General features: G+C 41.8%; 2 protein-coding genes across 2 annotated transcripts; both read left to right on the forward strand.

The window, feature by feature from the left end:
* Window positions 1–56: 56 nt before the first annotated feature.
* Window positions 57–5,321, forward strand: LOC133921899 (2-hydroxy-palmitic acid dioxygenase MPO1-like). Its single transcript, XM_062366986.1, has 4 exons — window positions 57–433; window positions 4,686–4,748; window positions 4,833–4,904; window positions 5,000–5,321. Exons 1-4 carry the CDS (start codon window positions 119–121, stop codon window positions 5,114–5,116), a joined length of 567 nt encoding a protein of 188 aa, XP_062222970.1. The 5' UTR covers window positions 57–118; the 3' UTR covers window positions 5,117–5,321.
* Window positions 5,322–17,953: 12,632 nt separating this feature from the next.
* LOC133921900 (NAP1-related protein 2-like) lies at window positions 17,954–22,493 on the forward strand. Its single transcript, XM_062366987.1, has 10 exons — window positions 17,954–18,216; window positions 19,219–19,341; window positions 19,445–19,495; window positions 19,652–19,720; window positions 19,799–19,912; window positions 19,992–20,053; window positions 21,407–21,467; window positions 21,749–21,805; window positions 21,889–21,927; window positions 22,237–22,493. The coding sequence occupies exons 1-10, from the start codon at window positions 18,085–18,087 to the stop codon at window positions 22,276–22,278; spliced, it is 750 nt and encodes a 249-aa protein (XP_062222971.1). The 5' UTR covers window positions 17,954–18,084; the 3' UTR covers window positions 22,279–22,493.
* The last annotated feature ends 2,439 nt before the right edge of the window (window positions 22,494–24,932 follow it).

Consider the following 24,932-nt stretch of genomic DNA (forward strand, 5'->3'; position numbering starts at 1 on the left):
CTATTACCCGGGTGTGTACTGGGTTGGGCTCGTGCAGCTTTAAAAGCGACCTATTGCCAGGCACAGGCACTCCCATCTGGCGTGGACTCTAGTGCCGAGGCAATTAAGCAACCGAGCCATGGCGAAGCCTCGCGGCGGCGGCGGCCTCCTGGATCTGGAGGGGCACTACGCGTTCTACGGCGCCTACCACAGCAACCCAGTCAACGTGGGCATCCACGAGCTATTCGTATGGCCCATCTTCCTCACCACCCTCCTGCTCCTCCACCTCACCGCCCCGTTCGCGCACGCCGCCGGCATCGGCGCCGCGGTCTACGGCGCCTACTACTTCCTCCTCGATCGCCGCGCTGGTGCCCTCGCCGCGCTCCTCTGCTTCCTCTGCTGGGCCGCCAGCGGCGCACTCGCCGCCCGCCTCGGCTTCTCCCTGGGATGGAAGGTAAAGAAAAAAAAAGGGGGCCCTTTTGCCTCGATCGCATAATTGAGTGTGTCTTAATAATTTCTATCATTTGTTCCGTGCTTGGATTGAGGTGTATTTGTAGCTTGCTGGTATAATCGGCTGCACTGATTTGGTATCCAATGGGGAAAATTGTTTGTCGATTTGATTATTGGAAGATTACAAAATTTAAGATCGTTGTCATGAGTAGTGAGTTCTGACTGGTGCTTAGGTAGTTCTTGTACTTTTAGTGGCACTGTAAGTGCAATTTGGAATTTTGGGATGATAGTATGATGCTTCTATAGGTGCAACAAGGATAATCGAATGATGCTGGCCATCGCTAGCTGTTTTAATGATTTATATATTGCAATTTATACAGTTCAGTTGTTTGCGAGGGATTGACATGTGAAGCTTTGATTTATGGTAATTCCATTCAGTTAACATGCTGATAATTTGCTATTGTATTGTTTACAAGATGATGTCATTGGAAACTAGTGCTATTGTATTTTAGTTTGATTTTATCTATAGGATAGCAGGGAAGCATTTCCCCTATCTTTTATTGTTTAATTTTACTTAATATTCTTATGGAGCATATAGTTTTTGTTGCGGGTGAAGTCATGGTCCAATTTAGTGTGTTAATTGACGGTGTGCGATATCATGATTAATATTGTTCTTCGCTAGTTTGTTTCTTGATGGTGGGCTGTGAGCAGAATTAATACACACGTAATTAAGTTGATCAGGATGTGTGCACCACTTTTCATTACTGGAGAAGGATGAGGGTATTGGAGCCTTGGAGGTTATTTGCTGCATGCTAACTAGATTTAATTGCATCCTAGTTGATTAGTGCTAGAAGAAGGATATGGAGTAGCTGAAACCTGCTTTCCGTGAGAGAAAAGGGTTCTGGTCATCTCCCAATGGTAACATCAAGTTACTAGCTTGAGACTCTTTTCCTGATGTGCAAATGTTTATACCTATAATGTATTCACTTAGAAATAGGCCACAATATACAAATTTGATAAAATATTAATAAGTCATCATTGTCCTTCATGAAACTCCTGGCAACATATGAGACTGTTGGTTGTTTGGCACTTCAATGATCATATCTCTAGCAGAAAAGGGGTTATACTTTCAAATTATGTAGCACAAAAAATATTTGGTTATGATATGATGCCATCTATAGAAAATTATTTGTCGTATAAACAACAAGATGCAGCCTGTCATACAGTGCCAAGTTGGCAGACTTCTAACAGTACTTGCTCAGATCTTTCTTTTTTATTGATGCACAAATTCCTTCTATTGAGCTGCCTGTGATTTCAAGAAGGCAGATTGCATGTTTTCTTCATCCACTGCCAGTTCATGCATTAATAGTGATCACTAATCATGATTCTGACAAACTAATTGCCTGCATTTAGTTACTTACCTGCGTCAACAAGAAGGCATTTTAGCATATCTATGCTATACGGTTTTTATATATACTAGTTCTGAGAGGAGACAATCTATAGAAAAAAATACTTGTCATAAACTTGTTCTCAGATCGTGTTCATTATTGATGTCAATTCCTTCTATTGAGCTGCCTGTAACTGCAAAAAGGCAGATTGCATGTTTGCTACATCCAGTCATCCATTGCCAATTGCTGCACCAAAAGTGATCACTGCTCATGATTCTGACAAACAAATTGCCTGCATTCAGTTACTTACCTATGTCAGCATGAAGGCATTTTAGTCATCTATGCTATATGATGTTTGTATAACTAATTATGGAGTCTACTGCACTTAAGTTGATAGTTCTTTCTAACCAATATCAGTGGGCCTAAGTCACTGTAACTTGTACATTTCAGAAGCTAGACTACACAGGTGCTTGCCTTACACACAGATCTTCTTTCTTAACATCAAAATTTCAGAATCATCATCGGACCCTTCCTTTGGGTCTTATGCAACTCATACCAATCCTTGGATCAGTAGCTGATACGCACATATATCTGACAGAAGCAGACATCACAAGCATACATCGATTAAAGTATGATATTAGGTATAATACAGAATTTATTATAATAAGGACCAGTAGGCATAATTAAATAAAGCCTCACAGCACAACGGAAATAACGCAAAAGCGAGTCATACCCTACAAATAACTTGAGTGTGGACGAAACAAAACTTTTCTATTCTTCATCTTCACTTTTGACGAAGTCGGTCTCTGGATCATCTGAATCCACATATAGCAAGAGTGTGTACATAAGGTACTCAACAAGTCATACCTTAAGGAAAGACATTAGATGTATAAAGGTAGATAAATGATGAGGCTGTAGAGTCTTTAGGTTTTGCAGAAAGCTAGTTTTCGATGCAAGGTTCAATTTGTAAAGATTATCTTAAAATATTTTTTGAGGGAACACATAAGTTGAGTTTATGGGGTTGTTGTTCCTAGGGGAGATACTTCCATCCCGCTAGTTCTCACACTTCTTTTGCTGGTGGACACACAGTTTGGAATATTCCAGGCACATAGTCAACACTTTTTGAAAACACGGGCACACTGCCCACTCACATGTCGAGGAGATACACACGCTGAAAAGCTAATCATTGTGACCGAACCATAGCATGTCCTCGTTACCCACATAATATGCACAGATTTTAATCTTAGCAATTGGTGGAACTGTCATAATGAGACATAACACAATATAGCCACAATACCTACCCACGGGGCACTAAGATACCAAGAGCATTAGAATATTCACGGGAAGGATCACTTGGCAATCCCAAGGCTCTAACATAGCCTTAATAACATCACTAGCCGGACCTTCGGTTATGTACTACCCAACTCTTCTCCTAGTCCTCGTCGCCACTACCGGCCTCCGAGTGAGTACCAAACTAAGTTGAAGTGGTTGGGTCAAGTCCTGCTCATTTAGGTTATGTGGTTGTACGGTTGAATACTAGGTAGGATGTCACAACGAACTGGTCTTTATACGACCGAGACAAGTGTCTCCCAGCAAGAACACCACAAAGACGAACCTTGCTTTAAGGTAATTTTCACCTTTGTGGGGTACCTTACTCACCCCCGTCAAAAACACACTAGAGTTTCCATGAACATATCTTACACACACCAAACACACAACATTTCACACTGTTTGAAAAGGCATGATTAACATATGTAATTATTCTGGTTCTTTCATTTGAGCAAATGAATCCTAAGCATGTTAGTAAACAAGCATTCATCCAAACAATCATTATAGTTAATGTTAGAGATCTTCTAGGGTTTCAACAGAATAAAGGTGACAATATCAAGGCATGATATAAACAAGCTAGGTCATAACTACATTAGCATATTTTTAAAATTACAGTTATTAACTTAAGCATGCATATCCTTATAATTTGAAACAATGACTCTACGGGTTGAGCTTGAAAATATAGGATCAACATGATCAATAGAGTAGGACTTGCCTTCGTTGAAGTCCTCGTCTGCTCCTTCTTCGAACTCCGGATCCTCTGGGTTTTCCTCGAATGCGCCTGCCTCGGCGGCGGCGACAGCAACACTCGGAGAGGAAGAGAGGGAGAGGTGGAGGTGTGGGAGGTGGCGCTGTGTGGTGTGGAGGAGGATGAAGGGGTACCCCTCATTATATAGGGGGGCAACGACGCGACGTCATGGGCACGGTGGCAGCGCGAGGCGCGAGGCGAGGTGCGGGGCTCGAGGGAGCGACGCTGGGCGCGAGGCGATGTGAGGCACGAGGATGGCCTGTGACGGGATGGGCAGTGCAGCGTGGAGCAGAGCCTTTGTGCACGCGGCAGCGAGCGGCGTCGAGTCACAGGGATGAGACAGAGAGAGGGGGAGAGAGAGATAGAAATTTCAAGATTTTTTTAGAGAAAACACAGGTGTGACAATCATATAATGTTGTACTTTGAATATGAAATGCTTAGCGAACTGAGTAGGAGCTCAGTTAGTTAGTGCTTCCAGTAGAGGGGACGGTCACTCGGGTTCGAACCCGGGGCACACCGGTTTGTGGGTATCTCCTTAAAAAACTGATTTTAGTGAGTTTCCTGGCTAGTCAGGGTTCGATATTCCCCTACCTTAAAATAAAAAATAAAATAAAATGCTTGCATGGTTTGCGTTGGTGCTAGATGCCTGGAGCTGGCATATAAAATTAATAGTACCAAACTGTTCTTTTCTGTATTTCATATTGTCATAGTGTGAACTGAAGCAATTGCACGATGCCCTTTATTTTGGTCTATGGTTCAATCATTAACTCATGTATTTTTTTTAACTGAAGGTGGTATTGGTGGCTCAGTTGTTCTGTTGGACTATGCAATTCATTGGCCACGGAGTTTTTGAGGCAAGTCTCTATCATGCTATTTGCTTTGGCACTAGTTGTTAGTAATCCCACCCATGGATTACGTGTCTGTTACCTTCATTACAGAAGCGAGCGCCTGCTCTCCTTGACAATCTTGTCCAGGCTTTCTTGATGGCCCCATTCTTTGTTATGCTAGAGGTAAACTTTTGCATCGCTGTTGTTTTTGGGCTGCCCTATTGCCTCCCTGAATGGATAACACGATTATTTCATGACAATCTTCTTGTTTGCTTCAGTTTCTTCACACATTTGCCGGATACGAACCGTACCCTGGCTTCCACGCCAAAGTGAGCAAGTTGATCGAGGAGGCCCGGAAGGAATGGGAGGACAAGAAATCGAAGAAATCGGCATGAGATATGCGTGACTCGACAACTCCCTACCATAGCGGTCTGCCTGCTCGTCATGGACCAGACCAACTGGATTGGATGAAACTCAACTATTTAACGTGTAATTGGTCAGGGATGATTCCTGCTTCTGTTTGTGTTGTAAAATGAGGTATACTCTGTTGGCTGTCGTGTATATTTTACTGATACAAACGAAACTAGATAATAATGTGAGGCTGTGAGCATACATATGTGCTGTATTGTACCGGTGTGATCGCCTTGAAAGATTCTTTTTTGATAGGTAAGATTGTCTTGCAAGAGCTATGCACAGCTTGATGATGGACGTTTACGTCCATCAGCCCGTGGATGTTGGCTTGCCCTCCCACATTTGGGCTTAGACTCGGGTCGGTCTACAACGGGCTTCACTTGCTTTCATGGCCCATGGGCCATAGCAACTTGGCATTGCAAGCAGCCCAGTCTTCTTTGTGAGATAAAAATCCATTAAGCAAGTTGGTAATATTGTTCAGTAAGATACTCTCTATTATTCTCTCAGAAGAAAATAAAATAAAAAGGGAAAATATGCTGCAGAAATAGTGGGAAAGTCATTGAGACTGGTCTGGTTTCAATCAGCAAAAACCAAACCATCTAGCACCTATAATACCTAGAGTCAGTGCTGAATAACCTCATATCTTGGTCTATGGCTCAAGGCCCGTGCCTGACAGCTATAATATATACTTGAATGAGCACATGAACCTGAAGTACGCAACTGCAGATATCTCCTCTCGTAGCTCTAGGTTTCCGTCTCAATGGAGCTCTGTTGCGACTTTCTCGTGATTTAAGTGTTGTCTGATTATACACGGTGACAACATTTATTCATCTTGATGATGTTGAAAAGTGATCGAAGTAATGCCGCGATGTCGATGAGTCAAGGGAACAGCTCATTAGGTGATATTTGGCTGAACAAGCTGGAGGCGAGAAAATGACTGGTAAAAAAGGAAATGCAGGCAGAATTTATTTTCCATGGAACTTAAAATGATTCTTTTTCAGTTATATTACGATGACAGAACGCATATAATCAGTTTCAACAGATATACACCATTCCCCGCGGTTACTGATGCGGAGGTCATGGAGACCACCGCCGGCAACCGTCCTGCTCTCTCCGGCGGTCTCCACCGGCAAATGCTCCTTGTCCAAATCGACATCCCTCATCACCCAAATCGAGCTCTTCTCTGCTGGTTCTAAGCATGATCTTCGTCTCCATGTGCAATCTTCAATCTGAAGTGGCCTCCTTACGTAAGACAACCGGAATCTCGACTTTCCCGGCCAATCTAGCCATGCCCATCGTATGCTAAAGTGAAGTGTCTAACTTATTTATGTTTTCTGCATTTGTTTCTTTACTTTCTGAATAGTAGGGTTTTTCACCTCTTTTTCCAAAGACACACAGGTAATTTCTATAGAGGTGCGATCTGTCAAAAAAAATTCCGCCCGGCCTTTATATCCATAGGGGATTATGCCCTAACACCCAAACAAGCCCTGAATAAAACAATTGCATACATGTTAGCCAGACCGCTGTATATTATGTCTTTTTTTAAAACTATGTACACGTAACAACGAAGAAGTCAAGATGGCCGAGTTGGTCTAAGGCGCCAGTTTCAGGTACTGATCCGAAAGGGGTTCTCCCATTCTTAACAACGTCTTTTTACCTTGATTTTTTTTTTCAACATGGGGCGTTTTCAGCTTAGCGAAATGTCGAGTTTTATTTTTCATCACAAGAAGCAGGACACAGTTTTTTTAAAACGAAGAAGCAAGACAAAGATTTTGGCTATTGGTTGGGTTGGTTCTGATTCTGATATGGTTCCGGTTTTAGACCTTATTTATTTGAACTTCTACAAGCTGTTGTTGTTCTAGAAGATTGTTGCTGTTAGAAGTCAGCAAAAACTACTTCTGTCTTCGGTGACTACTATAGTAAGAAAGATTGTTTTTATTTCTTAGAAATAACAGCTAGAAACTAAAAAATAGACTATTTATTTGGATTTCTGACTAGTGAGAAGCCTAAGGATCCGTTTGGTTGGGAGACAAAGTGGGATGGGATAGGGCCGTCCCTGTTTTTAGGGATGTGATGATCCTCTTTTTTGTTTGGTTGGTTGGATGGGCTGAGTCTCTTTTTTGTTTGGTTGGAGGGACGAGGACGGATGGGGATGAGAATCATCAACTAATTATATTTTTTAATTTTAAATAATAATTATTAATAATACACTAATCAATATGCACCAACATATATTAATGTTACTCTTGCCATAGTCCTTACTAATTAACAATAAAATATACTAATTAACCATAATCATACTCTAATTAGCTCATTAATTAGCAATAATTAGTACATTAACCCTTACAAATTCTAATCTCATAGTAATATGTACTAATAAGTAATACAAGCATACTAATATCATTAATCATTTTACTAATGTGCATGATTAGCAAAGATGGATGGCTTCATCCCACCAATTTTGAGGGATATCTTAATCTAGCATATTGAGAGAATATTCTTTAGAAGGGATCATCCCATCCCTGTTGCCCCTGAACTAAACACCACAAAAACAGGGATCGTCCCATCCCATCCCACCTCATCCCTTGAACCAAACGGACCCTTAGTTTGTTTCATCCATGCATGAATTAGATTCGAATTTCTTCTCCTGTTCATCTTTTTTTTTAACGATTCTCCCATTCAATTGTTCTTAAGCATGAGATGCGGACTTTGATCTTATTACCCTCTCATCAAGATCTTCGATCATCGTGTATGGAGGGTGTCACCGTTGAATGTGTTGAGGAGCCTCAGTCCGTGAGAGAATCTACCCCTCAAACATAGCTGGTGCAGGCTCGAGAGTAGTTGAAGTGTATGTAGAGGTTGCAGGACTCTCTGCTGGAGTAGAAGAAGCTATTTGAAATACTTAGCGATGCATAGATCCTCAATAGAAGTCGAGCGATGGTGTAACTATTGTTCGTAAGCTTAGGGCTTACTTATTGTTCACGAATATTGATTATGATGGCGATGGTTGAATGAGATGTGAGCGGTGTTAAGGGTGTTTTCTATCCCGGAGGAATTCCTTGTGGTAGTTTGGGAGAGGCGCCCAGGCACCATAGACTGTTTTGCATCTATTAAGCACCATCCGTCGGTGCAATTGGCTTTAGTACTTACTGTACTCACCACATGCTGATCTAATGGTAAGGTAAGTCGAATACCCCTGTAGCTGTGATCAATTGGACATGAACATCGACGATGTGAGTGGGCGGGCTTATAGAGACACTTGTGGTTGCTCCGGGAGTTAACCAAAGTGGGCTCCGCACTGAGCGATGCACGATCCAAGTGGTTAGAGCTTATTGGGAAATGTTGACATGAGTACCTCTTGTATAGACCTATGTGGTCATATAAGCCGTATGGTCCTCGAGTCTTGCGGGTAAAATTGTACCCCCTGCAGCGTGTAAAAATAATTCGAATTATTGCGCTCTCGGTCATGAGCACGCTTTTGTACATTTGCATCGGTTGTAGAGTTACGAATGTGGAATGGTGGTATGGATAGTATGTTGGAAAATGTTGATGACTGGCTATTGATGTATTACTATTATTCCATTTACATTAATGTGCAGGTTGATAGTTATAGGTTTGGGAAGGGTACGTTGGTTAAGTCTAGATGCTCACACATATGTGTCTAGTTTGTGGGTGTATATGTTTTAATCAACCTTGTGGCATGTTTTCTTGCTAATGGCCCAATACATATTCCTTAGAGTTGGGCTATTTATATGTACCATATATGGATTAAGTCTTGCGAGTACCTTCGTACTCAGCTGCTCTACAGGTTTTGCAAGTGAGGAAGATACGGTGTTTGGCTACTTCACGCTTACCGATGTTAGCAGCGGGAATGAGCAGACAACTACTCTGAGGTCATGCTTTTGGGGTGAAGCCTAAGTGCATATGGCTTCAGCCATCTTTTGCTATCTTTAGCTTTTGTTTCCGCTACGTAGTTTTCCCTATTGGCTAGGAGTTAATCAGTTTTAGTATCCTCATAGATCTCTTTTGATGTAAGTTGTTAAACTTGTAAATGCTTAAGAACTTATAATATAATTTAATTACTCGTTTTTTATTAAGTTTGGTTGGGAGTGCTTATGTTGGAAAGATATGTGTTATGATCTTAGACACAAAACACGTGTCGGGACTAACAAGGTGATATTCTGGTTAATCGTTGAAGTCATGATTGTGTAGATGATCGACTTGGTGATTAACTAGAATATTATTTGGACGGTTCTCCCACAACTAGTATCAGAGCCTAGTTTAATGAAGTCTGGTGTGTTCTGTATGGCAATAGTACAAAAAGTGAATATGTTAGCAATAATGTATGAACATCCACCATACTATGGTAGATATGATCGTCTACCCATGTGGCGATTACATGAGGTGTCCTGTAAGGCGACGGTACAAAAAGTGAATATGTTGGTAACAACGTATGCAAATGTCTCTTGTGCGGCTAGATACATAAGCACCGTTTGCGCAGGATAAAAGGTAGCGGAAGGCTGATGGTTGAAAACTACTACATGTATGAATGCCCGTGATCTTGATGTTTGTTGCGAGGAGACGTGTTCGAGAAAGAAATATGTAGATAAAAATCGAGCACCCCTTCATTTTCTATAGCTCATATGCATGCATTTTCCAAATACACGGTGTTATGTGTCCAAGTAAATGATATTCGGCTAATGCTATTATACTAAGTCAGAATTTGACTTTTCCCTCTTCGTCACAACAGGATGAGAACCCGCCAAAATCTCTGAGACCTTCCAGAGGGTTCCAATGAGAACAACCCTCCACCGCCTCTACCATCGAGTATGGAGGATGTTCTTGCAAATAGAGCAAAACCGTCAAGCGCAAACGGCTCTCCTCAAGGCACTCGTGTGCAACACAACCCCTCATGGAGGAAGTGGGGCCAGGCGTTGAGATGACTTCTCGGATTTTCTACGGACCCAACCGCCTACCTTCACGCATGCTGAGGACCCCCTCGATGCTGATCATTGGCTTCGTACCATCGAGCAGAAGCTTGCACTCCTTTGGTGCGAGGACCATGAGAAGGCGCTCTTCGCTGGCCATCAACTCCAAGACGTGATGGAAGCGTGGTGGTCCAACTTTCTATCCATGCACCCCGCCAATCACCGGATGTCTGGGCGGAGTTCCACTAGGCATTCTGTGACTTTCATATTCCTAAGGGCTTTATGGAGATCAAGAGGAGGGAGTTTATGGAGATCATCGCTTTGATCACAACTACTAAGCCGAAGATGCTAATCGGGTTGTTGCGGTAGTGATTAATAGCTATTCAGTAGACTCAAACTGGTTTGTTGACACCAGAGCAATCGACCACATCACCAATGATTTGGAGCGCCTGACGACTAAGGAGCGCTACGATGGCAATGGTCATGTTCAAGTTGCAAATGATGTAGATTTGTCCATAGCTCACGTTGGAAATTCTTTCATTGTTGTTGCTCCTAGAACTCTTAGATTGAACAATGTGTTACACGTGCCTAGAATCAACAAACACCTTCTATCAGTCCATAAACTTGCTATTGACAACAATACATATGTTGAATTTCACCCTAATCATTTTCTTATCAAGGATCAAACCACGAAGAACACACTACTCAAAGGAAAGTGTGAAGATGGCCTCTACTACCTTCCAAATAACTGCCCCATCCAAGCACTTTCTTCAGTCAGAAATTCCAGAGAAATGTGGCATCAAAGGCTAGGACATCCTGCTCCTTCAATAGCTCATAGGGTCTTAGAGAGAAACAACCTTGCTATAGTCACAATAAAGAAAATTATGTCTGTGATGCTTGTCAACAAGCAAAAATCCATCAACTTCCTTTTTTCTTCTTCCTCTAATGTTTCTTTGAATCTTTTAGAACTAGTTCATAGTGATGTTTGGGGACTAACTCGTGTTTCAATCAATGGATTCAAATATTATATGAGCTTTGTTGATGACTATAGCAGATTCTCTTGGATCTATGTTCTTAAACACATATCTAAAGTTGAATCTATTTTCCATCAATTTTAGAAGCATGCTGAAATGTTAATAGGGAAGAAAATTTGTGTAGTTCAAACTGATGGGGGGGGGGGGGGGATGAATATCAGCATTTGCATAAGTTTTTCACTCATAAAGGGATTGCTAATCACATTTCCTGCCCACATACACATCAACAAAATGGCCTAATAGAAAGGAAGCATAGACATATTGTAGAAACAAGCATAGCCCTTTTGGCACAACCCCAAATGCCACTTCGGTTTTGGGATAAGGCTTTTCACTCAACATGTTATCTTATCAATAGATTACCTAGTCGAGTGACCAATCATGATACACCCCTATATTGGCTTGTTGGCTGTGATCATGACTACATATTTCTCAAGGTGTTTGGTTGTGCATGTTGGCCTAACTTGAGACCTTACAATTCTAGAAAACTTGATTTCAAGAGCAAACAATGTATTTTTGTTGTCTATAGTGCAAATCATAAAGGGTACTAGTGTTTGGATCGGCAAACAGGTCGCATTTATATATGTCAAGATGTCATTTTTGATAAAAGTATGTTTCCCTTTGCAAACCAACCAGACATAGCTACACAATCTCCACATACCTCCAATCAACCCACTGTTTTGCCCTCTGCCACTCCTTTTGCTCAGTACTTCAAGCAATTGCTCACTGAACCTTCCCAACAGATAGCCAATCCACCTGAACAGAATCCGACAACAGAACTAGTTCACATTTCCACCTCTAGCAGCACAGCGATAAATGAATTTTCAACTAACAATGGACTTACTAATCCAGTTGCTGAACAACTTGTTAGTAGTGTCTCTAATTCTGCAGGTTCCTCAGACCATGTCGATCAAGCAATCTCATTTGCATCTGACTCAGAACAAGTCTATTAGGCTCCCATCTCGACTGAAGAACACACATGCCATCCAATTCCCACAAGACTCAAAGACAACATTATCAAGCCAAAAGAATTCAAAGATAGAATTGTCAGGTATATAGTTACTATCCAGAAACCAACAAGTCTTATTGAACCATCATCACACATTCAAGCACCGCAGCAACAAGAATGGAAAAAGGCAATGGATGAAGAGTATTTTGCACTACTCAGAAATCGGACTTTGACATTGGTTCCACCAAAGAAGGGGGTAAACTTGATTGACAATAGATGGGTATTAAAGTTGAAAAGAAAGGCAAATGGCTCTATGGACAGGTTTAAAGCCAGATTGGTGGCAAAGGGATTCAAACAATATTTGGAATTGATTACCTTGATATATAAAGCCCTGTTGTGAAGCCCACCACAGTGATGATTATTTTGTCTCTTGCTGTCACCAAGGGCTTGAACTTAAGGCAAATCAATATACAAAATGCTTTCTTAAATAGAGTGCTACAAGAAGAGGTATATATGAAGCAGCCGCCTGGAAATTCAAATCCACATGTCCCTTCAAATTACATCTGCAAGCTCAACAAGGCCTTGTATGGTCTTAAACAGGCTCCACAAGCATGGCATTCAAAATTGACAAGTAAGCTTCAAGAATTGGGGTTTTCTTCTTCTAAAGCTGATGTTTCTCTATTCATCTATTGCAAAGATGGTCTCACTGTATACATCCTAATCTATGTGGATGATATCATTATTGTTAGTTCAAGTTTAAGGGCTACTGACAGACCTATAGAAGAATTGATAAAGGATTTTGCAGTGAAAGACTTGGGTGCACTTGAGTATTTCTTGGGCATTGAAGTGAAAAGAAATTCAAAGGGGATACTTTTGTCTCAGAAAAGATATGCGCAAGATCTACTCAAGAAAGCACACATGGAGAATTGCAGACCTATATCAACACCTATGGCCTCAGGTGAAAAGTTGTTAAAGGAGAGTGGAGCTACCTTATCAGAGGATGCACAGTTTCAATACAGAAGCATAGTTGGAGGGTTGCAATACTTGACAATTGCAAGATCAGATTTGTCATTTCAATCAACAAAGTCTATTAGTACATTCAAAGTCCAACCGATATACATTGGGTTGTAGTGAAGAGAATACTTTGGTTTATCAGAGGCATACTTGACCAAGGACTGCAAATTTAGAAATCAACAACAGACCTCAGTGCCTTCTCGGATGCTGATTGGGTTGGGTGCCCTGATGATCGACGATCTACACGTGGCTTTGTTGTTCTAATGGGAGTCAACTTGATCTCACAGAGCTCACGCAAACAGCCTACAGTCTCAAAATCTAGCATTGAGGTTGAGGTCAAGGCAATTGCCAATGTTGCTGCATAACAACTTAGGATTTTTCAGCAAAGGACGCCAATATTCTGGTGTGATAATCTTGGAGAAACGTATCTCATTGTGAATCCAATGTTCCATGCAAGGACTAAACACATCGAAGTCGATTTTCATTTTGTCCGAGAGCAGGTGGCACACAATGCCTTGGATGTCTGGTTCATCTCTTCTAAAGACCAAGCTACAATATGTTCACCAAGGCGCTGTCAAGATCTACGTTTGCTCTAAATTGTGCCAATCTCAATCTAATCTAGCAGGTTGAAATTGAGATGGACTGTTAGAAGATATGTTGTACATATATTTTTGTTTCTTTGTGTAGTGTGTCACGGTTAGTTCAGTTGCGAGCGCGGCGTGAGTTTGTTAATGGTGACCGCGTCTTAGGGTGAGTGCGGCATCCGCATCGTGTGTGACCGTGGCGTGACTGTGAACATACGCATGTATATCGGATCTTCAATGATCCCATTGTAACTTGGCTGTTGCTATAAATGGAGATCATGATCGGTGTGCTTGCCAATCTATTCTTTCTTTAATTCTTTTATATATCTCGGAAGCTTCTCTTCCAAGCGATGGGAATTAGCACGCTTCTCCATGCATAACCGCATAACAGAACACATCTTGTTGTGCTTTATACAAGTAGTTTCTTGTGGCGGAGCTGTTGCTTTATGCTCTTTTGTTCTTTCATCATTCTTGGCTTGTTCTTGCATGTCTCCTTTCGCTGTGGATTTAGTGGGTCCCAATGCAGCCCCGTTCAAAGGTCCAAATAGCAGCAGTCACAACCAAATGCACATGCTAATGCAAGCAACAACCCTTCGTCTTTCAGCAATCCAGCTTGTTCAAAACTTAGATGGTCCCTTCTTTTTTAACATGAAGCATTCTCGAAAGTGTCCTCTATAGGAAATAAGCACAATTTATAGTGTTAAATAATATGACAGTATAATTTTGATGACCGATGAGTAATGAGTATGTAAAGATACATTTTTTTTGCGAAATAAAGAGATTTGAAAGTTCTTATGTTGCAAATAAACCAAATTGCATCCATTTCTGCCATGTCCGTCCGAGAAATCAAGAAGTTCAGCGCATTCATCGCAACAAGGACTCAGCGGTAACAAGTTGAGCTATGTGCTTATGAACTTGCTTGGATTATTATTAGTATACATCAGAGAGCATTTTCTAAAAAAATGTCTTGCTAGTATGTGCATTGAGATGAATCGCTCCACTCGTCATGTGTGAACAGGTTTGTGGATCCCACCGGTTAGAAGCACAGGGTTAATGGGGATTTGTGCGAATTAGCTGGTTCAAAGTGCTGCTACTTCTTTAGCGTGGTTCAAATGACCAACTGTCGTAAATTATGGTCCAAAGTGAATTTTGTTAAGTTTAAAATTGCACATCTCAATATTTTGGAAACATCATGTACGAAAATTTAATTGAAATTTGAAACATGATCATTCAGATTTTGAATTAAATTTTGATACGAATCATATATTTTTTATGATATTTGATCCTTCTACGGAGAGGATTTGGATATTTGAATCTAACCAACCGAACCAAACGTTCATACTTCACCTTTCCCCAACCCGACACGCTCTCTAAAAGTCTAAACCGAACCAAGCCCAAAACTAACAAAAACCTGCATGACACGTCCTCAAGCATGCTTGGGTTAGGCCAAACATGGCCAAATGGGCCATTCGGGCCGGCCCAGCACGGGCCCGGCTCGGCATGGCCTGGCTACAGCACGGCCCGAACGGCCCATCTACTGTAGCGGCCATGCCGTGCCGTCCCGCGTGCCTCTCCCTCGGCCCACGGCACGGCCTGTCGGTGACCGTGCTGTGCCGGGCCGGCCCGGCGGCCCGGTCGGCCTGACGGGCTGAAATAGATAAAAAAATATATAGAAAATAAATATATATATAAAAGTATATAGAAAATAGATAAAAATATAAAAAATAGATAAAAATAGCTATAAAATTAAAAATATATATATAAATATAAAATAGCCGGGTATTTGCGTGCCGGGCCGTGCCGTCCTGGGCTGGGCCGTGCCCGTGCCGGCCCGACTCGGCCGGGCCGTGCCGTGCCGGCCCGTTGTGCCGCGCGCTCGGCCTAGGCACGGCCCGTGGCCTCGTGCCGTGCCGGCCCGGCACGTCTCGACTCGGGCCATGCTGTGCCTCGGGCCGGCCCAGTAGGCACGGCCTATTTGGACGTCTTTAGGTTAGGCCCAGCTCGCGCATGGGCTTTGTTAGGAATGCTGCCAGCCTCCCATCCAACTGACCCTGGTTAGAAATCTATTGCGGTTGTTGAATTTTGTTTGTTGATTTTTACAATAAATTTTAGCTTTTCAGCACACCTAAAAGTCAGAAAAGTCAGCTAGATCCTACTTCTCAGCTTTTAATTCATTTTAGCCACAACCGCTTTCTTAGTCAACCAAAAACTATTATAAGTCAGGGCTAGAAGGCAGCCGTTTAGATAGCTTCTGGCTTTTTTAAAGAAAAAAGCTAAAAAAATTATCCAAATGAAGGGTAAACATAGTCCTACATGAAAAAGATAGAAGGCAAATGTAGCACATATTACATAGTGGAGCGGTTAGATCATCGACTTGATGGCAAAGGTAAGAGGGGTATTTGGATCATCAGTAGTCATGTACCTAAGATCTTAATTATGTATAGTAACCATCTTATTGTATAGAAAATTATACATCTTACCATTGGAAAATAGTAACACTACACTAGTCGTAGCTTCCTTTAAGTCTGGCGACTCACCCTTGTAGCGAAAATAGCTTTATTAGATCATGATTGTGATTTTGGTGATTAATGACAATGTAGTCAATGAGACTAACATATTTGTCAAGAATATATGTTATTAGATCTCATGGATGCAATACATGAATAAGCCACTGAAGTCAGGAAAAAAATTGGTTGAATTGGAGAAGTCTCAGGAAAAATGACTTCACCGGATGATCTGGTGTTCACTGTGTTGAACTCACTGGAGCATTTCTGATAAAAAGGGACAGAGGGCTGAAGACCTCACCGGATGGTCCGGTGATAAGCAAATGTGCTCACCGGGCTAATTCATGCAGAGAAGAATTCAAGTGCTGGAGGATGAAGATGAACTCATCGGATAGTCCGATTGGCACTGTTCATTGTCTGGTGAGCTTTGCAGCAGAACAGAAGAAGTTGAACCCATCGGATGATCCGGTGACCAGAGGAGATACACACCGGATTAATTTCAGCATAGAAGGTTCCAAGTGCTGAAGAAGGAAAATTAACTCACCGGATAGACCGGTGATGAAGTAATGTGCACCGGATGCTTACACCGGAGCAATTTACACAGACAAGAAGGAAAGACTCGGATGGCTCAGGATAACTCACCGGATTGTTCAGTGATGAAAAGGATGTACACACCAGAGTATCCGGTGTTCACAGAGGCTTGAGTGGGGTTCCAACGGCTAGTTTGTGAGAGTGTACTCGTCGGATGATCCGATGTTAGTATCACTATTTTCACCAGATCATTCAGTGTTAACAGGTTTTTAAGTCGTTGGGTTAATAGCTAGTGCACGAGTTTGAGGCTATAAATTTTCTTATTGAATCACTTACGAAAGCAGGTGTTTAGGCTCTGTTTAGTACACCTTTTTTCTATAGAGCTTTTTTGAGAAATTGTCTGTCGTGAGAAACGAGCTATCTTGAGAATCTATTGTGTGGAAAGGTATGTCATTTGGTAGTCTTACTTTTCATATGACTGCTTGTCTGTTTAAATGTGAAAAGACTAGAATGTTACTGAGAAGTATGATAACTTATTTGTTACTGGTTTAGTAGAGACATTGATGTCTCATTACTTTTTGTTATTTTTTGAAATAATTTTTTGATGACAATATTATCCAAAAAATAAGAAGAAATTCTATGTTCATACAGGCACATATTTGAGAAGAAATTTAAGAAGAAATTCTATATTCCATGATGACAATACAACATATTTTTTGAGCATCTAACTTCTCAGAAAAGCTCATCAGAAAAAACTGTGCCAAATAAAACCTTAGTGCAATGGAAAAGTGCTGCTAGGAGAAGCTGCCTAAAAAGTGAGTCGTTTGTGAACACCCTCGCTTTTTAAAGTTTTTCTAGAAGTTGTGTCAAACAAGACCTTAGTTTGTAACGCCAAACGAAGTTCCATTGTTGCAAGACCATGTTTGGATAGATAGGGATTTGATCAAGGAAGATTAGTTCGTTTTCCCTTTCAATTTTGTGTTGAACTTTTTCTGTTAGGAAGCGAATCTATGTAAACCTAATCACCATAGATCCAAACAAAGTGTTAAAACCATTCAAGTTTAAAAACAAAACTAAATCGATTGCCCAGTTGGGCCGTTCCTACACCGGCACACAAGTGACGCATCGTACGGCCGAACTCCCCACGACAGCTACAGCCGATCCTTAGGGTTAGGGTTTTAGAAAACCCCCGCGCGGATCCGACGGCCCTGCCCGTCCCAAGCCGAGTCAACACTCCGCCGGCGCGAATCTCAGCGCCGCCCTCTATAATAGAGCTCCCGCGGCTCCGCAGTGTACTCCCCGGCTCCGCCTCCCTTCCCATCCTTCGCAAGCCCGCACACTACCCGCTCGCACCGAGGCAGAGGCTAAAACCCTAGCGCGAGGAGGCGAGGGGAGCCGGCGGGGGTTCGCGATGACGGCGCCGGCGGACAGGGGGAAGAGGGCCAAGACCGACGCCGACGGAGGCGAGGAGAACGAGCAGATCGACGGCGCCCTCGTCCTCTCCATCGAGAAGCTCCAGGAGATCCAGGACGAGCTCGAGAAGGTGAGCCGCAAACCTCCTTTTCTTCTCTCTCGGCCTTCTTTGGGATGTTCTTGCTTTGTTGTCGTGGGTTGGGGATGGCCGGTCCGCTGGATTTGGCAGTGGGGGTTTGGGTTGGAGAGTGGGTTCGTATCAAATTTGGGTGAAATTCAGAGGGGAGAAGCGGTTATAGTATGGTGGGATTCTCCGGCCACTGAGTGGTGCGGGCTACCTGGTGGCGTAGAACATATGGGCCGTCCAAAAAGGTTCGGTGTTGACGGATTTTGTTTGGATGTTGCACTGATTGGACAATTGGAGGATGGAATTCTAGTGGTAGTTTCCAGTCGGGAGGCTTGTGCCATATTGTGGTACGTGAGTTAGCTTGTTGTGACTTAGGGTAGTAAATATTATGACGTTGCAGAATATTTATCAGCGCTCCAAAAGGCGGCTAGTTTGGTCGCAGCATTTAGGTGGCCTCAATGTGGATGTCAACAATTTTCATGCAAGGCAACATGCCCCTGTGAGAGTGCTTTAAAAAGCGCCTTGGTGGCTAGTAGGTGGCCTGGGCGGCAAATAGGCATCAGACAGGACGATGGCGCCTCCTTCCTTTGGCGCCGCCTAGGTGGGTTTAGATGTTTTTGAAACAGTGACATAGACACCGTTCAAACGATGTAAAAGTGGCAAGCGTGGTATGCTAACTTCAAATTCAATGCATGTGTTAGCACTTTCATTACCAAAGTTGAACAATGCAAATCACGCTATATATCCTTGTTCAAAAACAATGGCTTCCGTTTCTTACATGCTCCATGCGTTAGGCACTGGCTCCACATGACCTGCCATGGCCTAACATATCAGTCAACTTAATTGAGAAATGGAATCTTCAGACAGGTGAATGAGAGTGCTATTATTTGCGATTGAAGTAGACAGTCAAATAGATTAGTGGTTCTGAGACTATTATTTGCGATTGAAGTTTCGGAATAGAAAAATAATACTGTCCTGCTTGTTACTTCTATTCATTGTTGACAGGTGAATGAGGAAGCAAGTGACAAGGTTATGGAGGTGGAGCAGAAATACAGTGAGATTCGTAGACCTGTCTATCTTCGGAGGGGTGACATTATCAAAACAATCCCAGACTTCTGGCTGACAGCGGTTTGTAGACTACTATATGTTATAATCTTTTTTTTTGTTTTTATTGGAAGTGTTTATGGCCATGTGATTCTAAACTATCGTTTTTGTGCTGTTTACTCTACAGTTTCTGAGTCATCCTCTACTCAGCGAGCTTTTGACTGAAGAGGATCAGAAGGTATCTTTTGTACCTTATTCTAACAATTGATTTCAGTAGTCATTCAAAGTTTTTATGAACGTTTTCTTGGAAAACGAAGAGACATTTTTTAATATTAAAATAAATTCTGTGGTACTTCTTGATGGATCTATGTAACATAGAATTCTCTTCTTGTAGGTATTCAAGTACTTGGAGTCTGTTGATGTGGATGATTCTGATGTCAAGTCTGGCTACTCCATTCATCTTGTGAGTACCATTTCCGGCAGCTAATTATAATTTCTCATTGCTTCACTTGTATTAACTTTTTTAATTTTGAACTGGCAGAACTTCTCTGAGAACCCGTACTTTGAAGACACAAAGCTTACGAAGACCTATGTCTTTGCTGACGATGGAACAACCACAATAAAGGCTTCTTCCATTAAATGGAAGGAAGGAATGGTACTGTGATCTTCCAAAACTACAGTTAATACTAGTTTAAGATGGAGAAAGTCTAATGTCTTTTCAATAATACATAAAGGGACCTGCAAATGGAAATGGCATTAACAAGAAAGGGAGCAAGCGGCCATTCGTTGAGGAAAGGTTAGATGTTCATCTTGCTTCTATTGCCTGTGGCAGTACTGTAACTAATTTCTGCAATCTATAAATAGCATATTTGTGCCTTTATTGTTTCCTTTTTCCAACTAGGATGTCAAGTTTTTTATGCTGTCTTTCTTGTTTATAATCTTCTCCTTGGATGCTATTTTATTGGATGTCTATGCCATGGTTGATATAGTGTGATCCTTTCTTATGTGGCATCTTGTGTAGTAAGTTGTCAAATTGCTATGGTATGCAAGTTTGCAACTGTTGACATGCTTTTAAATTAGTTCCCATTTTTTACACTTACAGTATCGCAAGTGATGCCTTGAATATCTCAAAAAAGGTGATGCATTGAACAAGCAAAGTGATGTGATTATTTAGCAGGAATTCCAATTCCACATGTTATTTTGTTATGTTATATATGTTCTTGTTTGCAGTATTAGCATAAACCTGATATGTTCTGAAGTGTACCACACAGTATCGTTTGTGTTATCATTAATAAACAACTGGTGGATTATATAAGTAATATTGTGTTATAGCGTTACTTCCTAACATGTTATTTGTTATGTTGCATATGGTTTATTTTGCATTAATGTAAACCTCCCGTGGTTCGAGGTTACCCACTTTAAATATTCCCTCTGTATACAAATGTATGGCCGTTTGGACAAGGTGCAATCAGGGGCGGACCCCCTCCCTCCCGGGGTGGGTGTGTGCTGGAGTGGGGGATTCAGTCGAAAAGAGGATCCACCACACCGTCTAAAATGGAACATCTCTTGGGGGAGGGGGGGGGGGGCTCAAGCCCCTCTACTCACAGGGAAGGATAGAGAGGAGGGGGTGGCTGGAGGAGGAAGAAGGATAGACCTAGGTGGGTAGGGGGGCCATGTTGGGCGCAATCATTTTTTCAACTTTCATACATACCCACGTGGAATGTGAAAGTAATACTAGTAGGTTGCTAATCACAAGTGTTTCCATGCTATTATTCTTGTAGTTTTTACCAACATATTGTGATATAAATTACTAGCCACTAGCCAGTTGTTTCTTTCGAGACTGTTGCACGTCCAAAATGACATTTTTATATACAGCATGAGTAGTATTTTCTGGTGTGGACCTTGTTGAATAATCACAATCTTGTTTGTGACTACAAAACCCTAGCTAGGCAGCTAGTTCTTCCATTTTATTGCATGCTTGCAATCTTGTCTGTGATTACATAACTATAGTAACTTTCATTTAACAATATTTATCTCAAATTATTATGGACTCTAATCTTTGCCCATTATCAGTATTTTATTACTAAGCCCTAAGCCCATGCATTATGTTGCAAGTCAGTAAGATGTGTTTTCTTCTTTTATCATGCAGTTTCTTCACCTGGTTTGGTGATACGGAGCACAAGAGTCTCGCTGATGGGGTGCAGGATGAGGTAAATTATGCGACTCATATAGATACGGCTATTCACATTGCCACCAAAACGTGGTTCAACTTGGTTTGTCTGTTATTCAGTACGACAGCTGGAATTTGTTTTTTCAGAGAAGGTGTTTTTTCTGTTAAAACTAAAAATACTGAAGTAACTGATACACTAATTGCTTAATTATTTACTTTATCTGTTCAGTTGGAAATTCAGGCCATTAGTTCTTTTTGAAAGACCAGTTTCATGTTTTATTCCTTTTGTGTGAGAGTTTTCTGAGACTTTTAATTATGCAGGTGGCGGAGATCATCAAAGAAGACCTGTGGCCTAATCCTTTGAAGTACTTCAACAATGTGAGTGATTCCTTATTTGTCACTGGACCATTTCAACTTAATCTTATATCCTTGTGTCTGGTCCTTAACTTCTCTTGTTGCAGGAGGTTGAAGACTTTGATGGAGAAGATGATGATGAAGATGTAAGCTCATTATCTTGTTTGTGTTATGGTTCTAAGTGGCAACAAGACTTATATTCTTATGAATTTAGATAAAACGATCAAGTCCTTGACAAACTTGGCTAAAGCGTTGATGCACTTCTTCATCCTCGATTCTAGACACTAGCAAGACAATGCATGCTTAAGTAACGAGCAATGCCTATCCTGTAGTTCTACTCACATCCATGACTACTCTGTAGTTTAGTTAAATGCAATTACTGTTGAGTTTTCCTTCTTGGTTTTGTTGGCCAGTTTTTCCATCTTTGATGGTACCTAATATTTTGTTGTTTGCAGTTGGAAGGCGAGGAAGGTGAGGATGACGACGATGAGAACTGAGCCCCTGACATGTCAGCAGTTGGTGGTGGCTGTGGCTCTGAAGGGTGGAATTATGTGACCCTTTCGTGAGATTTTTTTGTTGTTGTTTGACTTAGCTGGAACTTACCGTAGGGAACTACTTAATGCATTATGAAGTCAACCAACTTAAAGGAGACTGCTATATCATAATCTGGGTATATTTATGAAGGCAATTTGACCTGCTGGTGTTTGTGGTTCGTGTTTGTGCTGTCTTTCTTTTTCCTCTGGTTCTATGCTATGGCTTCGACCTGTTGCTTTCTTCTGCGTGTTTGTGGTAGCCTGCTGTCTCTGTTCAGCACTTCTGCTAGTCGCGTGTTTCTGATGACGGCACAGTATCATGTGTCTATATGTGCATCGCTTGTGGGTCACATGTCCGCTCAGAGGACAGAACGCGGTCCAGCGAAATGCTCTGCGGAGGCTGGCAGCGTGGTCATCCGCCGGCCCGACGCTGTGTCGCGGAGCTGGTCCGGTCGGTTTCTCTGTTGGCTGCCTGTGCGGGCTGTGCCTGTGCGGGCTGCCGCTGGTGGCGCGGCTGCGGTGGCAGTGTCGCTTCTGTTTCACGGCGAAACGGCGACCCTGGGCCGTTGCGTGGCTGGAGCTTGGGTTCCGCGATAGTCGCCGTCGCAAGGCGCATTAGTCCTATTCTCGCTTAGATTATTTCTAATCATATTCTCTTTATTTTTATATCGTTTCCTTCTGAATTCTTTTTTTTTATTTTTTCTTATTCCTAATAGTTTTTTTTAAAAGATTCGTAAAGAGAAAGAAGAGAAAATCTCATCCTGAAAGAAATAATTTTAAAAATAACATTGAAGAAAAACGTGAAGAAAAATAACACTGAAGGAAACGAATTTGGTCTGTAACGGGAATCCTCGATGGTCTTATCAGGACCAGTCTTATGTTACACGCGCCGTCAGATCTGTTGTGTTACCCTAGCTTAGGATACCAGCTTTGTATTTTTTGGATTATTAGATTTATTTAAAACTAAAAAATTAAAGATTCACTAGTATTAAAAATGAATTAAATAGATTCAAAATTACAGATTAGATATCCACTTATTATATCGCTACCCTCCCGCCTCGAACCCTCCACTTCTGGTGGCGTTTGTTTCAGTTCACTCACGTGGCCCGTCTCGTCTCGCCGCCGTGCTGCAAACCATGGCTCTGCTGCGTCCGCGTCAGGTGGTGACCGGTGAATATTCCAAGCGTGCCCCACCCTGTGTAGCGGTGGAGGTGGAATCCGGGGATGCCATTAGCTGTTCTGCGGCCTCCCGTTTTGGCGTTTTCTACTGCTACTTGCTTCCTATCCCTAGCTACGCTATGCATATTCTTTTTCGGACATGAGCTCCTATGCTATACATCGAAGCGATGCATGTGACATAAGGTAAGTTTATTCACTGCCACACATTTAGAGCTGAGAATTGAGTCGCGCCATTCTTAGACTGTTTATGATACGAGTTTTGGTACGATTTATAGCACGATATAACATAACACGAAATATTTTGGATTAAATCGATACGGCACGAACACGAGGGTAGTGCCATGTCTAGAAACTTGGCACGGTGGGCGTGCTGGTACGACACGATAGCTTGGACTGTGTACGTGTTGATACGACACGAAAAGGGCACGACACAGTCTGGGTAACTATTTTTCTGTATTTATTCTCTAAACTTTCTGATACAAAATATGAAACATTAAAAGAAATGTGTGAGTCTAAGAGACACAAATGTGGGATAATAAGAGATAAATATGTAAATATTGTCAATATCAAATGATATGGAGCATGTATGAACATGAGAGACATAAGTGCGAGATGATAAGAAATAAATATGTAAATATTACCAAACGATATGGAGCATTACCGTGCCTAGACCAACACGGACGACAATAGCACAATGTACTGAAGGCCATGCTTGAGCCTTCCTAAAGTTGACTCATACTGACATAGCATGACACGATAAACGATCATACCTAGTAAGCATCACAACATGACACGAGACACAACAAGACCAGGCCGTACCGGCACAGCCCAAGTACAAGCACTACACACATCCCTGCAACTCTTTGCCAAACCTTGTCTTTATCGAAAAATTTTACATAAGGTTTAACAAAATGAGAAGTTAGCGACAAGCAAAGCAGAGATACAAACACTCTCCTAAAAGATTGTGACGTGTCTAACGTTTGGCGTGACAATGTTCGACAACCAACCAAACATTCGAGAAGTCTTTTCCTCTCCTCTAGAAATGTTGGGGGTATGTGTAGCAGCAACATTGTTTTGAGTGGAGACCGGGGATTGTTTCAAACTAAAGTGTTGCTATAAATTTTCGTCTGGACAGAAGAACATATTACATGACTTTGAACTAGCTACTTGCCTACTTCTATACTTCAGCGGTCGATGCTACAATTTGTGGTTGTTGCGTTGTGCGTGCGTTCTCGATGACTTCTTTTTCAAGACTCTTGTGAATGAGTAGCTTGAAAAAAAAAACGCTAGCAGTCCAGAGGTAACCGTGACTTTACTTTGACTAACATTATCCGATCCACCGTTGCATTACCATTATATTTGTCTCCTGGCATGCTTATATTAGCCTTAATAACATTGTTTTCAATATATAATTTCTCATTCGAATGGTTAATAAGATC

This window comes from Phragmites australis, chromosome 6 (genome assembly GCF_958298935.1).
Source record: "Phragmites australis chromosome 6, lpPhrAust1.1, whole genome shotgun sequence".
In the NCBI taxonomy this organism is placed as follows: Eukaryota; Viridiplantae; Streptophyta; class Magnoliopsida; order Poales; family Poaceae; genus Phragmites; species Phragmites australis.

Excerpts from the sequence above, each read along its gene's own strand:
- LOC133921899 (XM_062366986.1), top strand. The coding sequence starts at position 119 with ATGGCGAAGCCTCGCGGCGGCGGCGGCCTCCTGGATCTGGAGGGGCAC. Across the intron at positions 4,749-4,832 it reads TTGGCCACGGAGTTTTTGAG|AAGCGAGCGCCTGCTCTCCT; the intron begins GCAAGTCTCTAT and ends CCTTCATTACAG. Across the intron at positions 4,905-4,999 it reads CATTCTTTGTTATGCTAGAG|TTTCTTCACACATTTGCCGG; the intron begins GTAAACTTTTGC and ends TGTTTGCTTCAG.
- LOC133921900 (XM_062366987.1), top strand. The coding sequence starts at position 18,085 with ATGACGGCGCCGGCGGACAGGGGGAAGAGGGCCAAGACCGACGCCGAC. Across the intron at positions 20,054-21,406 it reads CGGCCATTCGTTGAGGAAAG|TTTCTTCACCTGGTTTGGTG; the intron begins GTTAGATGTTCA and ends TTTATCATGCAG. Across the intron at positions 21,468-21,748 it reads CTGATGGGGTGCAGGATGAG|GTGGCGGAGATCATCAAAGA; the intron begins GTAAATTATGCG and ends TTAATTATGCAG.